Genomic DNA, 25,277 nt, shown 5'->3' on the forward strand with positions numbered 1-25,277 from the left:
CTATTTAAAACATCCCATAATGCACCGTGTAACGTCTTCTTTGTTGTACTTTTGAAGGAGCCCTGGACTATTTTCATCGCCAAAACTGAAGATACTCATGACAATAAAGCTTTGAATCTTGTCGTCTTATCTACTACCTAACTTTCAAGTCAAGTGCCAGAATCAACAACAACATGTTTTGTTTGTTTGGGTGCTGTCCACGGGGCTGACCCACCTTTATAATTAGATGATCAACAACACACAATCCGTGCACACGTGGTACAACGTTTACACATCTTTTTAAGTGTTTTTCTCCAAGTGTTAAAACATAGTGCATGAGTATTACTTGTAAATCTTATTTTGTAAACAATGTGACACTTTTAATAAAAGGAGCAAACTCCAGTCAGATAAGACGCACGAAGGTTTCACAGTCACGCTTCAAACAGAATATCCAGTTGAGTCGGTGCAGTGTGATTTTTTCTTGTAGTGAACATTTAGTCCCATTTCTACTCTGCTTTAAAGCCTACCCTTTCTCCGGAGTGCATCTCTGATATTTAGTGAGGCTAATATGTAGCAACACGTCCAGTTTCATGTGTCTGTAGTCTTGTTCTCACAACACAGCATTTATATGTGGTCAGGTACGGTCTGCAGAGCCTCCTCAGGGTTTCTGTTGATGTCGACATTCTGCAAAAGAAATGCTGAGTCCATTAAAAACCCAAACCCGTACGACCCATTCATTTAGAAATGTTTTCTGTATGTGGTGTGTTTAACAATATATTAATTAGGAATATACTTCAACCCTTATTTAAATGTAACCTACATAAAGATGTACATAATATTGTCCCTGTCAAATAAACCAAAGGAATAAAATAAATTGTGGTTGTGAGACATCTCAAGATTAATAATCAATCTTAAAACAATTTGCCTTTAACTTTAAGTTTAACTTGCAGTCTTTGGGAATACATATTTATTTTACTATGAAAACAGCATCTGATTATAGTATATAATTCCTCTAGCTGTTTATTCTGTAGGAGTTCTGTACAACAGTGACCACTTTGGCCACAATTGGCAATTACAGGATAAAATGACATTTGATTTTCTCTATATAGTTGAAAGAAATCCGCACGACAATTTGCAACATGTTCAAATGTAAAGTAAGAGTAGCGCAAATAGACAAGGGGCAACAAGTAAGAAACTGCTGTCAATCCCACATCATCTATTATGCAAACATTAAAGAACACAAGTGAAGTTTTGGGAGCAACAACAAATAATGTGTGGAATTGAGCATCATTGCACCTTTTTGCTTATGAAATAACTTTTTATGAGGAAGATATTGATACCTCTTTTCACAAAAGTTACATATTCACACTTTTAAGCCTATATTTTTTGTTTCAAATCATCCTAATATGAAAAACAAAAGCTGTTCAGCCACATTTCTGTTCACTCCCCACTCCTATACATATATATTTCATCTACAAATGACCTAACATTAATGCCTGCCATCAGACGTATGTAATGTACCGCAGACCAATGGTTGGCAAAGCTAAGTATCTATTATGACAGATCTGTGTGCTATTATAAAAATGGTGTGCTTGTGGAAACTTACCACTGGCCTCTCTCTGTGAGTGTTGACTGCTTCAATGTTGAGGAAAAATGACTCGACTTTACAGCCTGAAATTAGGAGAGAAAGTGAGACTGTTAGGGAGAAGTTTACTGAGATATGGAAATGTCACACACTCCAGGATGGACCACGTACCGTAAGCTATTGGTGTGAGTTTGAGCACAGTGTGAAGAGGGCATCTGAGATAAGGCAGCTCAGCTTCAGAGGAAAGAAATAATTATAGTCAGAATCAGGTTTCTCTCTTAAAAGGAATTTGCTTTGGTGTATCATCGTGGAATGATAAACACAGTAAGAGGAAAACAATTGTAAAAAGGAGCAACTATAGAACTGTTTTGAAAACAATAAAAAAAAAAATTAACAAGAAATATTTATAAAAAATGAAATATGTGCAGTTAATCATAATTTAAAGTGGAAGAGCCGTGCAGTTTTAAATGAAAAAGGTAGCAGTCGTTTGTGGTGACAATGTGACATACTTCTGTGTCAGATTCTTTTTTGAGGCCTGGATTTGTGTACCTGCAGGTTTGTTTACAAAGTAGGCCAGCAGGCAGCGAAACACAGCTTGGTGGCAGATCACCAGAACGTTTTCCTGCCTTTCCAGCTCCATGATCACCGGCTCCAGACGATGCACGAGGTCCTCATAGGACTGGAAAAGAGGAGAGTTTATCAATAATTCAAACAGAGTCATTCTATCATAGCCTCTCAGTCCACTTGATGTAGGCACGCTATGAACTGACCCGACCTGACTCTACTCAGACTCTCTTATGATGATCGTGTCTGGAAGGACACGTCTGGGTGGGAAAAGTGCCGATTCAGCAAGGCGAACTTCTCTGTTAAATCTCACTAACGACCATGTTTTATCTTGTTTGCAGGTATGTAACAGGACAGGATTTACATTTTATGCTGCTTCATATACACTATCAATATTGTACTTTTTGTTATAGTTAATGTACTTGATAACTTCAATTACAATAAACTTTGCAGATTCAAATTAATAAAAATGATTTAAAATATATTCCTTATGGTGTACAGGCTGCCCCTGGCCAACTTGTGGCCCCACGCAAAGTTATGTGATGAGGCCCTGTGTCGCGAGCATCGACCGGGGGGGATTGGGGGAGCATGCGTGTGAACTGCGAGCACCGGAGCCTCGCAGCAGCGAAACTGTGGCGCGCTTGATTGCGCCGCATTTGCGCATAAGCTGAAGTGTGCATTTGCGCATCAGATGAGACTCCCTCCGCAAGATGAAGGGAGGGCCTGATGGTGTACATTAGAGAACAATCTACTCAGCAGGATATACATTTCTCAAATTTAGCCGAATAGTTACAGCGCATGTCCAATACCGGTGTTTTGTCAAATGATGCACTCCCGTCCTGAAATGCACCCCCTGGCCTGCCGTAAAAAGCACCCCCCAAAAAAAGATGCTTCTATTAATCCCACCCTCAAGCACTTTGGAGGGTATAGTTGTAGGACTAGTACCAATAAAGTTGGAGCAAGTTTCATGTATGTGACACGTTTATTGTCAGAGATAGCAAGGGGTGCATATCGTGGCAACCAGGCTGTTCATAAAAAGCACCCCCCAAAATAAAAAATATTATATTAATCCCACCCTCAAGCACTTGATGTAAAAATAAACAATACATTGTAAAGCACACGTACAAGCAAAAGTATACAGACAGGACGTCACAATTAAATAAAAACATATATGTGACCTGCTCTATCGAAATCAGCAGCATTGACCCGAAGACACATTTTGATCAATCTCCTTTTTCACTGCTGGAAAGAGGAGATTCCTAGCTTTCTAATGATATCAGGATTGTTTTTGTACTCCAAATATTAAGCGAAATATGTCACATTATATAATGACTGTCACCGAGTCATCATTTTGAGAAAAAGGCCTTCAAAGTTTTCGCTTTTCTGGAATCCATCGATCTGATTGATTATTAGCAAATGATCAAAATACTACAGAGGGAAGATATTTTCGTTTGGATTACTGGTCTGGGGGAAGCTCGCGAGTGTGAGTGTGTGTGTATACGTGTGTGTGTTTGTGTAATTTTGCGTTTGTGTGTATTGCGTTTGTTTCCCGGGGAAAACCCTCACGAGAAACACCAGCTGTTGTTATGCCTGCTGTGACGTTAAATTACTCCGTTCTCCGCTTGTAATCATGCCGTTGCGGAAGAGCAGATTGCCTGTCATCTTCCCTTTACAAGCTTAAAGAATGTATTTATCGTGTAAGTTTGGAAATAAAAGTTTCATATTCTGAAAGCCAAGACTTTGTTTGTTTAAAATCAAATAAAACTCCCAAACCCCGAAAAAATAGTTTTTTACGCAAATCCACGTTTATTTTGAAATGAGCCGTTGCGACTTCCGACTGATTTTGATAGAGCGGGTCACATATTAAATAAAAAATGTACTGAAAAATAAGTGACGAATTGATGCAAAATCCAGGATTCGACGACCCAACCATCAAAAAGACAACATAGAATAGCGGACCCTACATTAAAATGCGCGTTCCCGTGTCAAGGGGTGCATTTCACGACGGGGGTGCATCATTTGACACCACATCTGTACAGGGTTTGATTTCGGCCCCATTTCTGCACGCGATTCTACGACAGAAAAAAGTGTATTTTCCCAAAATGTTGAAATATTCTCTTAAACACCAAATTGCATCAGTAGAGCTGCTCCCAGAACAGGTCAGACTGTGGTTGAATGGGCAGCAAAACGTGCAGCTCCCTGATACTATAATGGTTTAATGAAACAAGTCTTGAGTATATTCATCGGAGCACTTACCTCCCCCTTTGGGTAACGATAACGATACTTGTCCTGGTCTCTCAGAGCAAACTCTTCTGGTAAATTCTCCTGAATCTCTTCGTAGGTTAACTCCTCACACACACCCTTTGTGACCAAAACATGAACATAACCATTAAAAGGGGCCTATGCTTAATTTCAGATTCATATTTATATCATGTGCCTCTTGTGATGTGTCTCCATGCTTTAGAGTTCAAAAAGCTCTTTATTTTTCTCATACTGCCTGTGCTGCATCACCTCTTTTCACCCTCTGTCTGAAACCAGAGCCTAGTCTGCTCTGATTGGTTAGCTGGCCGGCTCTGTTGTGATTGGTCAACCCCTTATTTAGAGATGTCCCACCCTTTAGCCTATCAGGTACAATGTGTTAGAAGCAAGAGTGTTACAAGGTGATGTCACTATGTTACAGAAGTAAACAAAGGAGTCCAATGGAGGTGTTTCAGGCAGGGGGGGAGTGTGTGGGATAATAGCCTTTGCAGACCATCTACATGCAAAACTACCACAAAACAGAAAAGGGAGAACCCCAAAAAGCATACAGTAATAGGGCCTCTTTAAAAAATGTAGAGCTCGAAAGTCAACGTAATGATTTGAAGAGCTAATTCATTCAACCATGACTGCACCTTTGAAAAACATAAAATGAAGCCTAATCATTTATTATGAATGAACTCACAGCGTCTATCTCATTGAGAGCCTTCCACTGCTCGTACGGGACCCCCAGAGCCTCGGCGGTCTGGATGGTCCTCTTCATGTGACTCGTCCACACCTTCAGCTCCTTGATGTTCTGACCTCTGATGAAGGTCGCCAAACCCTTCGCATACTGGAAACAATAAGTGGAATATAAACATGTTATTATACAGTTTGCAAGAAAGGATTAAACTTGAACATGATTTGCTGTTTTTTTACTTCTTTTATAAAAAAAAAGATTTGTAATGAATTAGATGTTTGAGTTTTTGAGATAATTAACTCCAACCAAGCAATTCATAAATGAATGGAGGAAATATTAAGCAATTATTTCATAACAAAAATAATATTTAGTTTTGGTCTGATCATCTTAACCAAATACAACAGTCAAATCTTGCTTTTATAGAGCTTTCTGAGTCACAGGGGAGACATATATCTGTATCAAAGATATTAAAAACAGCATTTTGCATAATAGGGGACATTTAAGTAACATTTAAAAAGGAGCATTTGTGCATTTGTACTGCTTCAAATGAATTCAGTCATCCACAGATGTACATATCCCATATTCTATTGACATGTTTATAGACTTTTTGCACTACTTTTTATTTTGGATTTTATTATATATGTTGGATTGTTGAAGGAGCTCAGGTCAGAAACATGTCATTGCCATTTCTACACTGTAGCTTATGTGCATATGACAATAAAACCTTTAAATCTTTGAAATCTTGAATGTCGTGTAATCTCCTCACCTTGTGTCCTCTAGGGGAGAGGCCGGAGTCCCCCCCGATGCGACCTGACAGGTTGAGCTCGCTCTCTCCGTGGCGGCTCAGGTAGATGGACCTCGGGGTGACGTGGATGTTCATGAGGTAATACACGATCCGGCTCTGGATGTGGTCCTGGACCCGGTTCACCAGGTACCGGCTGCCCACGTTGAAGATCTTGATGTAGGACAGCTTCCTGTTTTAAGTCAGCATTGGGGAAAACAAACTATTAAAGTTCACCTATTATATAAAATCCACTTTTTACTGTATTTTATACATAAACATGTTTCCCCTCTGTGTGAAGAGATTCTGAAAGTTTCAGGAACAAAGATTCTCTCTCTTTTGGTCCTGATCCATTTCTATAAAAACCTGTCTGAAAATGAGCTGATCAGGTTTTGGCCACTTTATGATGTCATAACGATGTTTTGGCTTGTGTAACCATTAGCCAATCACCAACCAAGGTAACCCCCCCCCCCCCTTATCACCTGAATCTCCTCCTAGAGCACCATTGTGTTCTTTGTAACCAAATGTCTCTCAGAGGGGCGTGGGGAGGGGCTCCTTATTTTCATCTAAAGTAACAGACAGAGAATCAGCACTTTGGAAACAGGGCTGAAACAGAGGGGATTATGGGATGCTGCAATGATCTGTTTGGTGTTTCGAGCCAAACACTTCAGAGACATGTTTTGTGTATATATGAGACCTATAATAAATAGATGAAAATAGGGGACCTTTACATGAATTTGTCCCGGTTTAAAGGTAAAACAAATGTTTTTACAGAGTATTGTTTTAATCTCACAGGAAGAAATGCATCATGGGTCAGTACCTGTCCTTCTCATCGTCGATGGGCATGTAGCTGGACTTGTAACAGTCGATGCGCCGGCTGAAGTCTTTCATCGCCTCGTCTTCGTCACGATCCACGTAATCTGGACTCCCCAGTTTCACTTGCTGAAAAGAAAAGACCGTTTTGAATTGTAATTGTGAAAACTACATCCATACAGTATCTGCAAACATTTAGAATAAAAAAGAAAAACATTATCATCGACTGACCTTAATATTCTCTGCAATGATTTCCGGGTCATCGCAGATTGATTCCACAAAGAACACCTGAATACAGGAAGTCATTCAAAAGTTACATTTATGAAATAAAACATATATTTTCTTTTTTCCCATTGTGACCATGTGTATTTGATTCTTTCTCCTAAAGGTATAGTATTACATTTGAGAAGCTATTCCCCCAGTCTTTGTGCTAAACCAAGAGAACAACCTGCTAGCTCTAGCTTCAAATTAAACAGAAAGATACAAGAGTGTTAACAATCTTTTCATGCATCTCTTGGCAAGAAACAGAATAAGCACATTCCCCCCAAAATGTCACATGCATGTTTAAGCTCACTTTGTAGCCCCTCTCTTTCGCATAACTCAGGATGACTGCCCTCCGCTCCCTGGTGGTGTTGGTGGCATCAAATACCTGGATAAAAATATCAAGGTGTGGAGTGCACTTTTTATCTCAGGGATAACTGACTGTATAAGTCATGAGTAAGACATACATACAAAATGAATTATTCATTATGTTTAATTGTAATGAGAGGGACAGTTTTAGTTTCACTCACGGCGGCTTGTCCCTGTTCCTTTGAGAAGTACGCAGCAACATCTTTGAGAGCGGCTGATGCACAGGCCCTAAAAGAGAGGAGAAACTCTGATGGGTAAAGTCAACAGATATTGTTTTAAACTGTATTAAAGTAAACAGGTATTATCTTGAACTGTATTGAAGTAAACATGTATTATTTTGGACTGTTTTAAGTAATCCTATATATAACCTTCTCACTTACACTCAATGACCCAGATACCCTGCTACACACACATACACCTCCTTCCACCAGCACACACACATATTCTTTTCAAGGTTCAATCTGGGTCAATATAATCTCAGGCACCAATATATCTGTGTATAATGTTTGATTGTTTAGGAAAGAATAGAGTTTGTGTGAAATATTCCTTGGGAAAGTAAAGGAGTGAACTCAGGTGCAAGATAAAAAGTGACTCATACCTCATTCACACCAACGCAACTCCGGTTCAAGCTCCGTGCTAGAGCTTTTCAGGTTCAGAACCAGTTCTTCGGTTTAGCTCTGGCTCTTTTCACACCGCCCAGAGTCCGACTGGTGCTGCGTCGTTGCGTTATCGTTTGCGTCATGACGTAACCGTTTGCGTGCCTGCTTCATAAAGCCAAACCGCGCGGATGAAATCAGTTGCATTCATTTCTTATGGCTCTATCTGCTGCTTTTCCGGAGTCATTTCTGTGGTTTAGTTATATTCTTATAAAAAAGTGTACTCGTGTCAATAAAGGTTTTTTTAAAACACAACTGCTTCCGAGGTTATTTCTTAAGGTGGACTGAACCATGAGTGTGGAGTAACGTTGTATCTTTCATTTAAATGAACCGTAACCTTCACCCAGGTATGTAACAGCTGTTCTCAAATGAACACGTGAAGTAAAGTTTAATATTTATAGTTTTATAGATTTATAATGAGTTATAATGAGAGGTGATCAACGTGAATGCTCAGGTTCCACTTTAACACGCAGACACGTTGCTTCACCATGAGCAGAAACCTTTATATATACAGTCTATGGCAGAAACACTGACACTCTGAAACTCTTGTTAAGTTTCTCTATCGTTGTGTACAAACTGGATAAAACGCGGGCTTTTTGTTGTTGTTCAGGAGTTGATCTGTCTCTGCCCCTGCCCCCGCCTCGACGTAAGCGTGACGTGTGGTGCTTTTGCTCTGGCCGGACAATTTGTTGGTGCTTGAAACGAACCGGATTCCGGAGCTAAGAGGCTGCTCCGCTGCGGTGTGAAGAGGAAAACCCGGTGCTTTTCAAGCTCTAGCTCCGAATCGGCCCTGAAACACCGTTGGTGTGAATGAGGTATCTGTCCTTGTTTACTTCCGAAGCTCTCACGCTCTGTTCAGAAGAAAAATACTTTTTCCCAGAACTCTGATTCGCTGTATTGGGCCCGACCCAAAGTGAATCCAACCAGTAAATAACACCTAGGGGAGTGAGCAGCCGAGTCCGACACAACTCCTACCCACGGACTCTCTGATTCGCTTAGGAGTAAAATGGGTCGGCAGAGCCGGCACACATCTCCGCCCCAAATATGTCTATATATAGCCTACTGTCATGCAAAATGCCCCCTGTTTCTGACTGGCTGGTCCCGATATCTACACGGCAGTAGAACTGGGAGTCCAGAGTACTCTGTAACTTGTATTGATGTTTTTTACCATTAAAATCAGATTATTGTTATAACTTTTATTCCGGTGTTTTGAACTCCTTCTCTTATTAATCTGACCAGGCTCATCTAACGGACGGCGCGGAGCAGAGGTGGGCTTTAAGCCACCACCACCACTGTGTTTGCTCCTACATGGGCAATGGAGCAAAAACTATGGGAGAATATGGGAGAATAATGAAGGTGGCAAGAATAATGACAGATGTAGACAAATCAGCAGCAACATATAAAACTTCATTATAAACTGTCCTTCTTACTTGCGTATCTTCATGGCCTCCTCATTTTCGGGATTAAAGAACTCAAAGTCCTTGTAGACCTTCACAGCCTCCCTCCGGTACTGGCCCACGTTAAACGCTAGTTAAATAATGGGAACAGAGATTAGAAAAAAAAAACATATTCCTTTTTAGGGCAAGAAAAACTTATGTTGAATGTTTGATTATCCAATCAACTTTAAACATGAAACACTTCTTGTCTCATTCATAGATTTCAACAGGATTCACTGTCACTGACATTTTGTGGGCACCCCGATCCAGTTCAGGTAGCGAGTTAGCTTCTTGGAGATGTACGTCTTCCCTCTGGCTGGCAGCCCCACCATCACAATCATCGTGGGAGAGTTACAGAACTGAGGCACCGAGGCTGATGGAAGACAAATGCATTAACATGTAGCTATAGTCAATGAATGCTGCTAAAAATGTAAGCATTACTGTGACACATCATTCAGCATAAGAGCATCAGCCTTGTGTTAAATTGGTTTAGTCATTACGCAGTTGTTGAATGCTTGTCCGTCTAAAACACTGCATTATAAAGGCAGACTGCACAAAGTACCCGGATGGTCCAGTGTGTGACTATGCAGAACAGGGAGAGCCTCCAGGCCGTGGGATTATGAATGGAGTACACTGTGTCAGGAACATGCTCAAAAGGCCCACGTCAGACAGTGAACAGAGAGGCCTGGCTGTCATCCCATGACTGAGTCTACTGTCTGTCTCTCTGTCTACCTGTAGCCCTCACAGGAGCTTAAACATGAAGGATTCAGCACATTGAAACATACCAATGACTGCTGGAAGTGTTAGAAAATAAACACTTAAACAGACATGAGTTATTAGAAAGAGAACAAACAGCAGCAACACAAAATAGATGCTTCTTCTTCTTCTATTCAAGCTGCACTTACATCCTCTCCTGCGGTTCAAGTTGCAGCCAACCCATGGCACCCAGATCTTAAGCAGAGGAGTCTGTGTGAGTTTTCTCTGCTCTCTGTTCACGCTGAGAGCCATGATTGAGCGTGAGCGACGGACAGCGCACACTCTGTGATCTTTGTGTGCTTCACTGAACTGTACCTACTGCAGGTCAGCTGACTGTTGCCAAGGAGAAGCACTTGGTGGAAGGGGGAGGACCTGAAGCCATGCTGCTCGTCTGTCTCTCGTCTGTTTTATGATTCCTAAGGACTTAAGGGAGCTGATAAACTGTCTGTAGTGATGTCAGAGAGCAGAGAAGCATTTATATCCACATCCTGTTGTGATGACACAGCTTCAAACAGTCCTGTGAGGCGAGTATTACAAAGTGAGGATCCTCTCATGAATACAAATGAGCATAGTGGGTACTGCACAAGCTGTTTGTTTACCTAACTGTGGAGATGGGGGAGTCTCCTTTTTTACCACTAGAGGGCAGTTTATACCTTAAATCTGGCACAATCTAAGAGGTTAGAGTGGGTAAGGGTCATATCAATAATATGCAATTATATGAGCAACAGTAGTTCATGTTTTTTTCCAAAAACATATTAAAATGTTGTGTTTTTGGGTTAGGGTAATCAGCTAACTCACCGAAATAAAGTAGTAATAATAGCAATGAGGAGTGGGTTAACATTGTTAAACCACAGTGGATGATGCTTCAGTGAGATTAACTTTAAATGTATTTAACCCTCCTATTGCCTTTGTTTCCCCCCCTTACTTTGGTGTTCGCGGTCAAATTTGACCGACCCTGTTTGAACTGCTATTACATTAACACAAAAAACATATCATCACCACATTTCATTTAACACCCTTTCAAACTGTAAATATTGTATCAGACTACTGGTATACATGAAAAACTGCAGTAAATATACAAAGAATAGACACTGAACATGTATTGCGTGTGCAAGGTTTGATCTATGTGGGGGGATGGGCACATAAAAGCGGGAAATGTATCAAATTGTTCTGTGTGTGTTTGTGTGTGCCACTGCCAGGTGTTATTCACATGGGGAGATGGGCACATAACACATATAGGCCGTTTCTGAATCGCGAGGATGCTGGCTTGGTAGTCGCGTACTTCCAAGTAACTTCCTTCAGAAACGAAGCAAGTATACTTCCAAGCCACGGCTACGGAATACTAAGAAGAATGGAACAGGCTAACAAGTGTGCCACTCTCTCTAACGGTTTCAACATAAACCGTACCAAAAATAAATACCTCACGATGTCTATCTAATTATGAACTTGCTTTACTTTCACGGAACACATTTTTCGTGATAACAAACAAATGTAACAAAGTAACATATTTAACACATGTAACACATGTAACTAGGGTTGCCAACTTCCAGAAATGGAGAAACGGGACACATGCATGTGTCCCCGCGCGCGCGAAGATTTTCGGGTTTCTGGCGGATTTAGTTTTTTTGTTACTTTATTTCGGTTTTAGGGTTAGGGTTATGTTATTTAATTCTTTTGGGGGAGCCAGCCCCCTAGGGTTCGAGGGGTCAAACCCCCCAAAACCCTCAAAATGCATAGAAAACTATGCATACCTATAACACAATACAAACACAATGATCTTACACCTGCATTAGGCTACTACATCACATTGTACATCAGCATGTTCAAATCGGATAGGTGGGCACTAGGGACATCTGGGCACCTCGATGTACAATTGGCTATTTTGTCCAAAATGTTAAAAAATAAATATTTGAAAAATGGTATTAAGTAATGCAAAGTATACATGATGTGAACATGCACGGTACATCATTATTAGACTTAATGTTATCATTCAACCATTTTCCCAGCATTTTCCCATCAATCAGCTGACTGACTCTCTCTCACACACACACACACACACACACACACACACACACACACACACACACACACACACACACACCACACACACACACACACACACACACACACACACACACACACACCACACACACACACACACACACACACACACACACACACAGAAGACCCGAGACAGATCTTCACTCATGGGCTTTACCCAACTGTGTTTTTCTTCCACTGTTTGTTGTAAGACACAAGTCTTTTCTTTTTAGAAGGGCCAGGGCCCAGAACCACATCCTCTCTCTCTTCTCCTCTTTCATTATCACCTCCTCCACCGGCAGCGCTCATTTTCCCACACGACTGAACAGGCTGACATGCCACACAAACAATGATGCCGCGCCCGCGGCCCACCGGAGAAAATCTCACACACACGTGCGAGCATTGTGCCTGCCCTGTCAACTGAGCGGTCCTAGTGCCCTTCCCATACAGCACACAAACACACAGGCACGCAGCCAGACACACTGCATTGCGCGCAAACAGAAAAATATTTTTATTTTTCCCTTTACACGGGAGTCCGGGACAAACAAAGTCCCGTACGGGACACGCCCCTTTTGGCTCAAATACGGGACGTCCCGGCTAATACGGGACGGTTGGCAACCCTACATGTAACACATGTTCTACGCCACTACATACTTACATTTAAATGTGTGCTGTGTCGGTTCAGCCATTCTCCGCAAGGGTTTTTGAAATTGGTCCGTGCGCAAAGCATTGTGGGGATTTAGGACGTGAAGTCTACCCATGTGCAGAGCCCTAGAGATACTATCTATATTATATATAGATATTATTATATTATTATTATATATATTATTATCTCTCTAGGGCTCTGCCCATGTGCAGCCTCGAAATTTCCCCAAACCAAGGACGCGGCCTCGGTGGAATTCCAAGTATGCTGGAGATTGGAACAGTCCTTCGGCGGCACTCGATGACGTAGCATCCTTGAAATATTGGTTTGGAAGCCAGTGTCACTACCGGTCACACTACCCGATCCGTCCATGGGTCCGTCCCAGAGCTCTAGAGATACTAATCTCTCTATCTCTATCTATACTTATCTCTCTAGGGCTCTGGTCCGTCCCCCTGCCCGATCGGTACTGCGCATGTGCGAGATGGTCCGCCATGTGGCCCCTCCTAACAATACATTTTTTTTATTTATTTTTTTTTAAATGTATATTTTCTGGTACTCGGTTTGCCAAAAACCGCAACATTTTGTTGCTGTAATGTGAGATTGTGCAGACACCCTTATGTAAAGTAGAGATGTAACTGTTCATTGCCTTTATTTTTATATAAATATGATATGGTGTTAGTGCAAAAATTGTACTATAACTTAAGCTGAAGCTAACAGTAATAACTATAAGATCTATCTGAAATAAATAAGTGTACTGAAACAAATACCAATAACTGTATTGCATTGTTTTCTTGTTTTCCTGCATTTATTGTGCCCCCCTCAGAAAATAACTGGCCCCCCAGTGGCCCCCCCAGTCAAATTGGTCTAGAACCGCCACTGGTCCGGAGTTGTCCAATATGGCGGACCATCTCGCACATGCGCAGTACTGATTGGGCAGGGGGGCGGATCGGGTAGTGACAGCCAGTATTCTCGCGATTGAGAAACGGCCACTGTGTATAGAGAACCGCAGTGACGCGTCGTAAAACCCGGAAGTAAGTTAGCATTTTTACCACGTCCGGTTCCTTCGACAAAAAGCAATGCAATTTCTCCATAGGATTTTGGAAAATAGCTCAAAATAAGGTCTGTGGTTGACACAAATTGAAGAGACAGATCACGTTTTGTTCTACGACATTAAATACATCAGCAGTGACCCCGCTGGTGATTTTTGAAGAGTTGACGTGTCTGAAAAACGATGGTTGTTAACAAGTGGCTGAATAGGACTACAGAAGTTGTCGAGGCCGTTTTACGTCATTACACCGAACACGTAAAACACTCCCGCTAAGTTTGTTTGCCCTGTTCTGCTTGAAAGCAAGTACCTGCCTCCTGCAAACTGTTAAAACAAACGCGTCAGCTTGTACCATTTATAATCTGTATGTTTGGATATGGAACTTAAGTTGGCATGACGTTGAAGCAGCGACCCTGCTGTAGTTCGTTTATAGCATAACGTTAGTGTGAGAGAATATTTTAATCCGATCTGTGTATTTAGAGGTTCTCAGTCTTTCTGAGAAACTGTTAAATCACAAAGATATGCTTTTCGTTAAATCTGATTATACTCCTGCCTGTTCCTGTGTAGAGAGGGACACAGGTCAAGAGGTCATCTGTCTTCCTGTGCGGGAGAAGTTTGGGCACATGAGGAGTTGCAATACAAAGGGGCCTTTGGTTCCAATGTCTGGTAATGATTAGGAGAAAGGCGGGTTTTTTAGCCCCTCCTTCAAGGATATATCTATCTATATTTCTACCCAGTGTTTGACATCAAAACTCCAACTCTCCTCGTGTCTCTCTGAGTCCTGACTCTCCATTGCGGCAGAAGTTTCCCTTACAGTTAGCATTTTGCTTCTGGCGACTAGATTTATGATTAGAAAATTAGGAGTTTACTTCCGGGTTTTAGGACGCGTCACTGCGGTTCTCTATTTGTGCGTGTATGTGTTTTATCTGATCCGGATGGTTACTAATTCCTTTTCTTTATGGCGGCCATTTTTGACCAGGAACACCATGGGTGTTACAAAGTTGACTAAATCATCCAAAATTCAATGAAAGCGGTGATCAGCAATTGTATATGTTCAAATGTCTACTGTGAAGGATATCATAAAGCCTTAATGCAATTGAATGTAAAACAAAAAAGTTATGATCGATGAAAGTAGTAAATCGGTCTGATTTGACCCGAAAACAACAGGAGGGTTAAATGCATTTCAAGATACTTTTTAATATGATTCAGATCCTTTATTACAGTAAAAGTCCAGAAGCATTAGCAGGAAATGCATTGAAAGTGAAACTAGTCATTAATCTGCACATCAGTTCCTGTAAATAAGAATTATATAGTACTTCTCTATTAATATCAGTGACGTGGACATCATTTATGGTAAGAGGGGCAGTAACAGCAACAAAAACACCATGCACCAAATAAGATGACACAAATTATACATATAGGCCAGCAACAAAGACACTATAAATAAAAACTATGTATGAAAGTTTGACTACTTGGTTTGCAAGAAAACCTCATATTTTACAAATAGAAAGTTGGACGTGTGTTCAACACTATTCCCTGAAAAGTAGGAAGTGGCGTCGGAAGGAAAGTAATACTGCAACATCTTCACTTAAAGGAATAGTTCAACATTATTGCCTATTCACTTTCTGATGGGAGGGTTTAACGAGGGGAGAAATACCTCACGTCCGTCTGTTAGCGATAAAGCTTCTGTCAGGAGCTAACTTTGTGTTGCACAGAGACTCAAAACAGCCAGTCTTGTTGTATCCAAAGATAACAACATCTGCACCTCAAAAGCACACTGATTAATGTTATCTCTTGTGGTCTTCATACAAAGCTGACAAAAACGGTATGGCTTCAAATTAAACAATGTTGATCAACTAATTTAACCGACCCTAGAAAGCAGGGAAGCCTATTCCTCAAAATGTCAGACTATACTTGATTTTCTTTGAATGCTTTTGTCCAGCTCTGAAAGTCGGCAGATATTTATGTGTATGACATATGGAACATACCCTGCCTGATCCAAAAAGAAAAGGTCATTAATGACGTAATTTCAAACCTTAATGTAACTCAATCGATAAATGTCAAATGGGGAACATCCTGTACCCGGTTTTAGCCGGTAAGTCTAACAGACTGTTTCTCTTGGGCAGCGTTTAGAAAGGCAGCGATGTGCACTAATGACCACCACTTCCTGTTTTGACTCGAGTTGGACCATTAAGATAAGGTACCGTACATGCTATTCTATTGGGCGTCTGACCTGACAGGAGTTCATTGTGTCCCAAACAACAGCCACAAAGCCAAATACTCTCTCCAGCTCTCCTCTTTCACAGACTGCACACGCACAGACATTAGCAGTTATAACTCTTTCTAGGAAAACTAAACAAAGCAAATTCCAGTTACTATTACAAAGCCTCCTCAGAGAGGAGATCTTTCTCTGACGATTCCCTTGCTGAATCACATCTTAATGTGTTTTTGTTTTGAGTTGCAGTTAGTTCTCTAACTGTCTCATAAAATCACTCCACGTCATCACTCACGCAAGTGTAAGTGTGCAAATCATTAGATAAACAAAGAAAGAGAGTGAGATACAAAAAGCAACAATGGAGTCCATTAGATAGCAGGCAACTCTCTAAACCTGCTGTCTATTTCTTACTATTTATATGTGACTGCTACTTGAGCAGTTGCTTCACTCAACAAGGAAGTCACTTCCTCGCTACATAAAGCAAGGCCTTATATGTCACAGGTCTATTTTTACCCTCATATTGGATCTATGTTGCACTCCGTATGAACACATGGCCTGGATATGTCACATTTAACTAGAAACCCACTGCGAGGAGTCTTCTATGTATTGTTTTGGCATGCTCTGTGCAGAGGCTCACCTGCGCTGTCACACCTGCACTGCCTCAAGTGTTCCAGCTGGGGAGGCTCCATTCTGCACTGCTCTCCAAGGAAGCAACCAGCAGAGCGGATAAAGGCCGTCCGACACAATCCACACACTGGATTATAAACCGGTGGCGATGGAATAGATGCTTTTTTTAAAGAAACTAAACCCCTCTGCCAAAGCAACCCCCAACCCTTCGAGCCCTCTCTTTTCACGCCACATGTGACATATGATAGCAGCACACTGGGCTTGTCCTTTAATGTTTGCCAGGGCCAGAGTTCACAACATACACACATGGTGAAGGAGAAGCTGCACTCAGAGGGCGTGTCGTATGTGCAAAGGTCACTTAAAAGGGTGACTGTTGTTGCACAGGGGACGACATTTAATCAAACTGCTCATCATGCATGTCCAGAGTAAGAAACGCTGTCACTGAATACACTCTTCAACAATTGTTGAGGGTGGGATTTGAGAAAGACTCAAAGGTTCAGACATGGCTTTGAAAATGATGCACTGCAGTATTTATCCTTACAGTACAGAACAGTCATGGCTTAAATGTTTATTGACAATGTAATAATATCTAAAATCCTAACTTTATACGAGTTCATACTAATTATTACAAAATACTGTACTCTTCAAACAAGTGCACAAAACCTTAAATACCTACACGAAATTCTACGAATGTCAATCAGAAGACGACAAAAAAAAGTGAACAAAGAAAAACCAGCAAGCATGATTTTTTAAGAGATTACCATGTTTGTCTTAAAGGGACTCTATTATGATTTAGTTTTGTTCCTTTTCCTGTAGTGTGTTATATAGGTGTTTGTGCCTAAAAACGCCTCTATTGGACTCCTTTGTTTACTTCCGTGAGATACTGACATCACTATGTAACAATCGCGCTTCTATTGGCTCGGGCTTCAACACATTGTACGTGATGGCTAAGGGGCGGGACATCTCTAAGCGGTTGACCAATCACAACAGAGCCGGCCAGCAAACCAATCAGAGCAGACTGGGCTCTGGTTTCAGACAGAGGGTGAAAAGAGGTGCTGCAGCACAGGCAGTATGAGACAAATAAAGGGCTTTTTGAACATTAAAGCATGGAGACATGTCCCAGTAGAGACACTACATACTGATATGAACCTGAAAATAGCAAAATTAGGGCCCCTTTAAGATTTGAAAGTTTGGTGTCCTCTTTCTGAGGCTGACTTACCCACCATCAATTCTCCTAGAATTGTTTTGATGATCTACAGTTTTTCTGTGTTTTGAATTGTTTAAGAACAATGTGCTTCTAACTGGCTGTTTAGAATAAGGGACTTCAAAAAGGCAATATACCCGACTCTTTGCAGCTCCCTCTGGAGTCATACAAATACTTTTGAACTTTCTGATCAAATGTTTTCCTTGTGTGCAGATTTGGGTAGAGGGTTATTGGGGGACGTCCGCATGGTTGTATTTGTTTGGATGAACGGACAGCGAAAAAGTAGTTATTCATTTATCCATTATTTACCAGCATCTCAGCAGGACAGTTAATTGAAGACCCTTTTGATTCTTCCTGAGGGAGAAGTCTAAGGTGAGCAACTATTTTATTTACAAAGTGTGTGTTGCACATGGACAATATGGTTTTCTCAGCAGAAATGGTCTCACTTATCTGATTAAGACACATCTTATTTGTTATTCAGGGCACAACCACACATCATTGCAAGACGCAGTACAAAGGATATAGCGAAACCATAGCTTAGATGCTCTAACTGGCTCAGATGAAATGTCAAATAAAATGGGCCACAAAAGCTTTGTGTTTTTTGTCTTTTCTATGCGAGAGATTTCTCTCAGAAGGCAGTAGCAGGTACAGCACATATGAAAGGTCCCAAATAAAGACACAGACTGTTCTGCAGGCCTTTTTATCTAACGAGATGAACTGTGCAGTATTCCTCTGAACAAGCCGAAGATGGAAACAGATCTTTAGAGAGCAGATATAGATAGACTTTAGTGTTTTAAAGCAAATAATTAAAAGCAGGGAAACTATTGTGTAAAACCTCTCAATGTGGGGGAAAAGACAGTGCCAAAAAGTTAACCATTGCTGAAAGTGAAGTTACCTGGCCATGCGAGATGATGTACTCATTCTTGAACAATTCAAAGGTCATCCAGACATACGGGAACATGACATTGTTTACTTAGAAAGGTACTTAGAAACAAAGTTACCAGACTAAGTTTACTCTGTACAACTATATAGAAGAGGAGGAAGAGAAATCAATTGTTTTTCTTCATTAAAAAAGTGAAAAGAGTACTAAAGGACTAAAGTATGTATCTATCTATCTAAAGACACACTTTACAGTTTATGAATCTAAAAACTATTGGTGTGCACTTTGATGTTGCGTTGAAAGCATCAGAGCTCTAAAACATTCCAGAAGTTTGTAAAATGATATCCAGATGGTGTTTGCTCCAGAGAAGCATAACAGTTAGAACAGGGGGGAAAATGGGCGGAGGGTTTAGAGGGGACCTACGCATGGTTGCATTTGTTTGGATAAACAGGCAGCACAAAGGTTAAGTCAGGATCATGCAGTTATACATTGACTTGCATTCCTACCAGCAGCTCAGCAGGACAGCTCCTTGATAAACTCGGACAGTGGATTCTTCATGGTCTGAGGTAGAAGGCTGAGGTGAGGAGCTATTTTACTAAGAAATTGTGTGTTTCTGCATGTGTAATTAGTTTTTATTTTAAGTTTGTACAAAGGAATTTTCTTCACAGTCAAGCTCATTACTTACATTAACAGGCCTTTTTGCTTCAACATACTTCTGCTACTTAGAAAAATCTCCCTTGTGTAAAGAGGTTAAACAACACAAATGTGAAAGTTTTTTCAAAGCTTTCATGCCCCAGTTCACATTTTATTTAAAAGTGAGTCTGCATTGCAGCTCAGTCATCTAGGTCGTGGTTAACCATGTCCTGTGTGCTGCATTTTGCAATGAGATCTCGTTGTTGTGGACACCACAATGTCACTATGTTGGCTTTCATTTTAGGATAATAACTGTTGCATTGAATATCATGCTGTGCTCACTTTTAATAATTTACAATACAGGGCACTGATGTTTACTTTAAAGGTTAAGGGTCACAAAGACTTTAACTTGGTTAATTGGTGCTATAGGTTAACAGCTCCAGGAGAAAACTCAGAAAAGGACAATGACAGATTGAGAAAAGACATACTGTTTGGCCAAAGACTGATCATAAACACAATAAACATAGATTCAATTCAAAACATGTTTGTAGATTGGGAGTATGACAAATATATTAAAGATGGGCCTCATCAGACATTTGAAAGCACTCAGGTTGAAAAGAGGTACTGCATTATTGCTTACATAGCATGCGTATCATTTTTTAGGCTAAAAAACAATATATTAAAAGATCTTCTCCTATTTGTTTGGGAGATTGAATGTATAATGATTTATCTATGTAAACAATGTTAACAATAAAGGTGTGACTCAATTACAAATTAAAACAAAATGGCATGACATCCACAACACCAGCCTGAAAAAAAGGAAAACCAAGGTTAATCAAGCTTATTAACAAATTGTATCATACTCACATTTGTCAGGTGTCCAGAAACCACTCTAAATAAATGCTGTGTTGCTCCATGTCTTCCTAGCTGGATGGTACATTTGTTGTTGATAAGTTGATGTTCAAAATATAGGAGGACAATTTATCAGTTTGATCACAGCATGAACTGCAAATCTGTTCAGTAAAATGTCTTTGTCTCCTATACAGTGATGGGGTCATATCCAGCCCTGGCGTTCATCCTGCTGTTTTCAGCGACCCTGCCTTCCAGTTGTGATGGTGGAAAAGTGCTGGTTTATCCGGTAGATGGGAGCCACTGGCTAAACATGAAAATCCTGTTGGAGGCGCTTCATTCAAAGGGCCATCAGATCACGGTTATTCGTTCCTCCACCAGCTGGTACGTTTCAGAATTCTCCCAACAATACACCTCCATCACTATCATCCAGGAACAATCCCAAAACTTAGAGAGCCAAGACTTCATGACCTCTTTCCTGAAGAGGTCGATAGAGATCCGTCGGAATAAAGGCTCACTATGGGGGCTCCTCGAGTTTTATAGGAATATTTTCAGCATGATGCGGGAGAACCAGAAAGTTGTGGCACAAGTGGTTGTCAGCATCTTCGAGAATAAGACACTTATTAAGGAGCTGCAGGAAACTGGATATGATATGTTTCTGACTGACCCTGTATTTCCAGGTGGAGTGCTGTTAGCACACTATCTCAAGCTTCCCTTGGTTTTCAATGTGCGTTGGCTTTTCAATGGCGAGGGACACTTTGCCATTGCTCCATCACCTCTTTCCTATGTCCCTACATTGTTCACTGAGCTCTCTGACAAAATGGACTTTTTCCAGAGAATCTACAACGTATTCCGGCAAAGTGCAATGACTTACATGTACCACTATGTCTCGAATCCACCTTACCAGGCTGTGTGTGATCATTATTTTGGACCTGATGTCAGCGCCCTGTCTCTCATCCAGGGTGCTGATCTCTGGCTAATGCGGGCTGACTTTACATTTGAGTTTCCTCGTCCCACCATGCCCAATGTTGTCTATATCGGAGGCTTCCAAGGAAAGCCCTCCAAGCCTCTTTCATCAGATTTGGAGGAATTTGTGCAGAGTTCTGGTGAGCATGGGGTGATTGTAATGACTCTGGGGACCCTGCTTAGCGACCTGGGCCCTGAAATATCGGAGATAATCGCCTCAGCATTTGCAAACCTCCCCCAAAAGGTTGTGTGGAGACACTTGGGGAAAAGACCAAAATCTCTGGGAAACAATACCATGCTGGTTGAATGGCTGCCTCAAAATGATCTTCTAGGTCACCCTAAAACCAAGGTTTTTGTCACGCATGGGGGTACTAATGGTATTTACGAGGCCATATACCACGGTGTCCCAGTTCTGGGCATTCCTCTCATCTTTGACCAGTACGACAACATGGTGCGTCTGAAGTCCCGGGAAGTGGCCGAGATTGTTGAAGTGACAACCTTGGAAGTTGAGTCTATGACTAGTGCTCTGAAGAATATTCTGGACCCAAAGAAGCCATACAAACAGAACATGGTTAAACTGTCACAGCTTCATCTTGACAAACCAATGAAACCCATAGACAGTGCCGTTTTCTGGATGGAGTTCGTCATGAGGCACAAGGGTGCAGCCCATCTGCGCACAGAGTCATACAAGTTGCCATGGTATGCCTATCACTGTCTAGATGTGATAGCAGTCTTTGTAGCATTTGGTTTACTGATCATTGCTTTAGTTTGGGTATCTTGTAGATGTCTCATTGGATGTTTGATAAAGACCAAGTCCACATCAAAGTCAAAGAATGAATAGATAACGATGATGTAAGCTGGAGAGTTGATAAGAGTGAGATAGAACATCTGTAAATTACAGTGGGACAAAAACTATGAAATAATAAATAACATTAATATATCAGTAGGATAGTGTTGTTAAGTCTTATTCATAATAACGTTAAACTGTTCAAATCATTAGCACTATTCAATCTACTGAAATGTATTTTTGAAGAAAATAAAAATGGGATCTTTGCATCATTCACATGCAGTATAGTGTTTCATGAACTAGTTTTACAATGGTATGTTGCTTTCCCCTCTTTCTGACAATTAATTATCATCAGTTTGTATGTTGCAATGCCTGTGAACAGTTACAAAAATAATAAAATGATTGACGACGTTTCTTTTTTTCAAAAGCATGTCTTGTTTATTTTTATACAAATCTCATAAGTATAACTATAAAGCAAATTGAATTTGGACCTGTTGGGTGTTAATACATTTTAAATAAACAAGTGACAGTGACAGTTTGTAGCTGGATATATAACATTACATTGATGCTGGACTTATTTAAAAACCAAACTTATTGTCAGTTTTGTAGAGTTAGAAAGCATTAGCCTATTGCATACTGGAAGCAGAATCAAACCGATTTAACCGATATTTCTGACCTTAAATAACGGTTGAACTGGGTAAGTAAGACTGTAGCTCTGTTACACAGTGTAGCCTATGACCCAAAACTAACTTATTAACCACTGTAAACCGGCGCCGATTAAATCCTTGATCTACTTTATAACTGCGGTACATTACTAACATCAGTTATTAGTCCCGACTCTAGTTAGTGTCAATCCTGTTTCAAAGTATTAGGTACATTACATGCATTTATATAGCTATACAACCACAGAAAATGCACAAATAATTTAACAACTTCATCAGTTACACTAATGCAAGTGCTTCATTTACAGACAGAAAGAAAGGTATATCTACACAGACATTTTTGCGATATGGTTTATTTCTCTAACATGTTTCTGTTCAAGCCAATATACACACACATAACACATAACACATGGTACTGGGCTTCCCTGCACCCAACTACAGTATTAAATCATTATACTTTAGCTCCAAAACCTTGCTCTAAAGAATACAGTGAAACGTAATAGGCTGTGGTTAATCTTCAGTTCCTGTTTTTAAGCACATTTGTCAGCATGTTGAAACTGCGTCATGTTTTACAAAAACATAAAAAATGTCAATTATTTAACAGGCAACATCATTCATCTTGTAGTCAACGCATACAACTAGAAAAGTGGCATTCCGTAATTTGTCAATGTGAAGATATGATTTCCTCATCTGCAGTTTGTGCTACACGCACAGAGTTGGAGTTTGACAAACGGCTGAACGTCTCACGAGCTCGCAGGAGCAGCTGCCCGAGTTGAGCAGGAATATTTTCTTCTCCATGGAGGTACACCAGAGGGTTGAGAGCACTGTTCAGACACACAAGGCCACGACTTATCTGATGAGCAATGTAGACTCCATCAAACCATTTACGGCATTTTCTCTGTTTGGACAGTACTCTTGACCAGAGGTTGAGGTTCTTCAACACATGATAGGGGATGTAACAAACGGAGTAAAGAAGAATCAAGATGAACAACAACTTCAAGCATCTCTGTTTCAGTACCTTGTCAGTGGTGTTTGTGCGACAGAGCACAACAATCACATGTCCATAGCAGCCCAGAGCAATCAGGAATGGGATACAAAACCCAGTGAGAGTCCATCCAAGGCTGTACTTCAGGTAATCCTCGACGTAGAACTTACCGGTGGTATCATAACATTTCCCAGGCTTGTTTCCAAATGTTTTGCTGAAGAACATGTCTGGAACAATTTGAATGCTCACCAACAGCCAAACCAAGACTGAGATCCCAACAGAGTGGAGGACAGTTATTCTTCCCATAACTCTCATCGGATGGACAATAGCCAGGTACCTGTACACACTTATACAAGTGAGGAACCCAATGCTGCCATACAAATTCAGGTTGAAGCAGAATCTTGTTATCTTGCAAAGCACATCTCCAAAGATCCATTTACTGCCCATAAAGTAGTACACCATCAAAAGTGGGACTGTGAACAGGTACAAAACATCAGCGAGTCCGAGGTTGAAAACAAAAACATTGATGTTTCCCAGTTTCTTCCACTTCTGAAGCAAAGATTTCAAACCCCATCCATTAGCTAGCAGACCAACGATGAAGACTAAGATGTAAACAGGAGGCAGAAATGTGTGTGTAAAGTCAAAGCTGACACGAGTACAAGAAGACTTATTCATTCTGTATTAAGAGAGCGTTACAACAAATCTTTGTCTCTGCAGATGATTTGGCTTATGAGCGAATTAAAAAAACCTGACCTACATGTAGGATCTGTTCAAAGACTTCCGTTTTGATGCTCTGCTGTCACGGCTAGAAAAAAGTGAGATCAAAGTAAAAATATGTCAGCATCACGTATGATTTCTCCATCTGCGAACTCACCACAACTGTTTGTTATCTACGTAACATTGCAAAAATCAGGCATATCTTGCCTCAAAACGATGCAGAGAAACTAGTCCATGCATTTGTTACTTCAAGGCTGAATTATTGTAACTCTTTATTATCAGGGTGTACCAAGAAGTCAGTTAAGTCGCTTCAGCTGATTTAAAATGCTGCAGCTCGTGTACTAACCAGAGTTAAGAAAAGGGACCACATTACTCCTGTTCTGGCTGCCTTACACTGGCTCCCTATAGAACACAGGATAGAATTTAAAATTCTTCTTCTCGCCTACAAAGCCCTTAATGGGCAGGCGCCATCTTACCTTAAAGAACTCATTATACCCTACTGCCCTACTAGGGCATTGCGTTCCAAGAATGCAGGGTTGTTGGTTGTTCCTAGAGTCTCTAAAAGTACAATGGGAGCCAGAGCCTTTTCTTATCAAGCTCCACATTTGTGGAATCAGCTTCCAGTTTGTGTTCGGGCGGCAGACACCCTATCCGTTTTTAAGAGTGCGCTTAAGACCTTCCTTTTTGATAAAGCTTATAGTTAGGGCTGATTAGATTCAGCCCCTAGTTTTGCTGATATAGGCTTAGTTTGTCGGGGGACATCTTACTTCTTCCTTCTCTCTGTCTATACCTGTGTTCTCTCATGTTCCGATTAACCCAGCTTCCCCAAATGTCTTTCTTGTTGGTGTCTATATACGCCGTGATCCGGAGTCATGGATGATCCAGCGGT

At 40.8% G+C, this 25,277-nt stretch overlaps 3 protein-coding genes across 7 annotated transcripts; 1 reads left to right on the plus strand and 2 right to left on the minus strand.

Moving 5' to 3' along the window:
- Nucleotides 1-176: 176 nt before the first annotated feature.
- Nucleotides 177-18,822, minus strand: pfkfb1 (6-phosphofructo-2-kinase/fructose-2,6-biphosphatase 1). Of its 5 annotated transcripts, none has more exons than XM_034202569.1 (14): nt 18,805-18,822; nt 9,627-9,752; nt 9,374-9,470; nt 7,449-7,515; nt 7,232-7,306; nt 6,889-6,945; nt 6,665-6,786; nt 5,830-6,037; nt 5,070-5,216; nt 4,385-4,489; nt 2,114-2,243; nt 1,736-1,798; nt 1,586-1,650; nt 177-663 (listed from the first exon to the last, which is right to left on the minus strand). In XM_034202569.1, the coding sequence occupies exons 2-14, from the start codon at nt 9,718-9,720 to the stop codon at nt 604-606; spliced, it is 1,290 nt and encodes a 429-aa protein (XP_034058460.1). In that variant the 5' UTR covers nt 9,721-9,752; nt 18,805-18,822; the 3' UTR covers nt 177-603. The 5 variants fall into 5 exon arrangements, with proteins under 5 accessions (XP_034058460.1, XP_034058457.1, XP_034058459.1 ...); XM_034202566.1 differs by lacking the exon at nt 18,805-18,822 and adding an exon at nt 16,716-16,917; XM_034202568.1 differs by lacking the exon at nt 18,805-18,822 and adding an exon at nt 16,730-16,916.
- A 413-nt stretch (nt 18,823-19,235) lies between these two features.
- Nucleotides 19,236-22,451, plus strand: LOC117537378 (UDP-glucuronosyltransferase 2B20-like). Its single transcript, XM_034202564.1, has 2 exons — nt 19,236-19,368; nt 20,469-22,451. The coding sequence occupies exon 2, from the start codon at nt 20,471-20,473 to the stop codon at nt 22,076-22,078; it is 1,608 nt and encodes a 535-aa protein (XP_034058455.1). The 5' UTR covers nt 19,236-19,368; nt 20,469-20,470; the 3' UTR covers nt 22,079-22,451.
- A 17-nt stretch (nt 22,452-22,468) lies between these two features.
- Nucleotides 22,469-24,373, minus strand: LOC117537380 (P2Y purinoceptor 1-like). Its single transcript, XM_034202570.1, has one exon. The coding sequence runs from the start codon at nt 24,344-24,346 to the stop codon at nt 23,351-23,353; it is 996 nt and encodes a 331-aa protein (XP_034058461.1). The 5' UTR covers nt 24,347-24,373; the 3' UTR covers nt 22,469-23,350.
- Between the last annotated feature and the right edge of the window lie 904 nt (nt 24,374-25,277).

This window comes from Gymnodraco acuticeps, unplaced genomic scaffold, assembly GCF_902827175.1.
Source record: "Gymnodraco acuticeps unplaced genomic scaffold, fGymAcu1.1, whole genome shotgun sequence".
In the NCBI taxonomy this organism is placed as follows: domain Eukaryota; kingdom Metazoa; phylum Chordata; class Actinopteri; order Perciformes; family Bathydraconidae; genus Gymnodraco; species Gymnodraco acuticeps.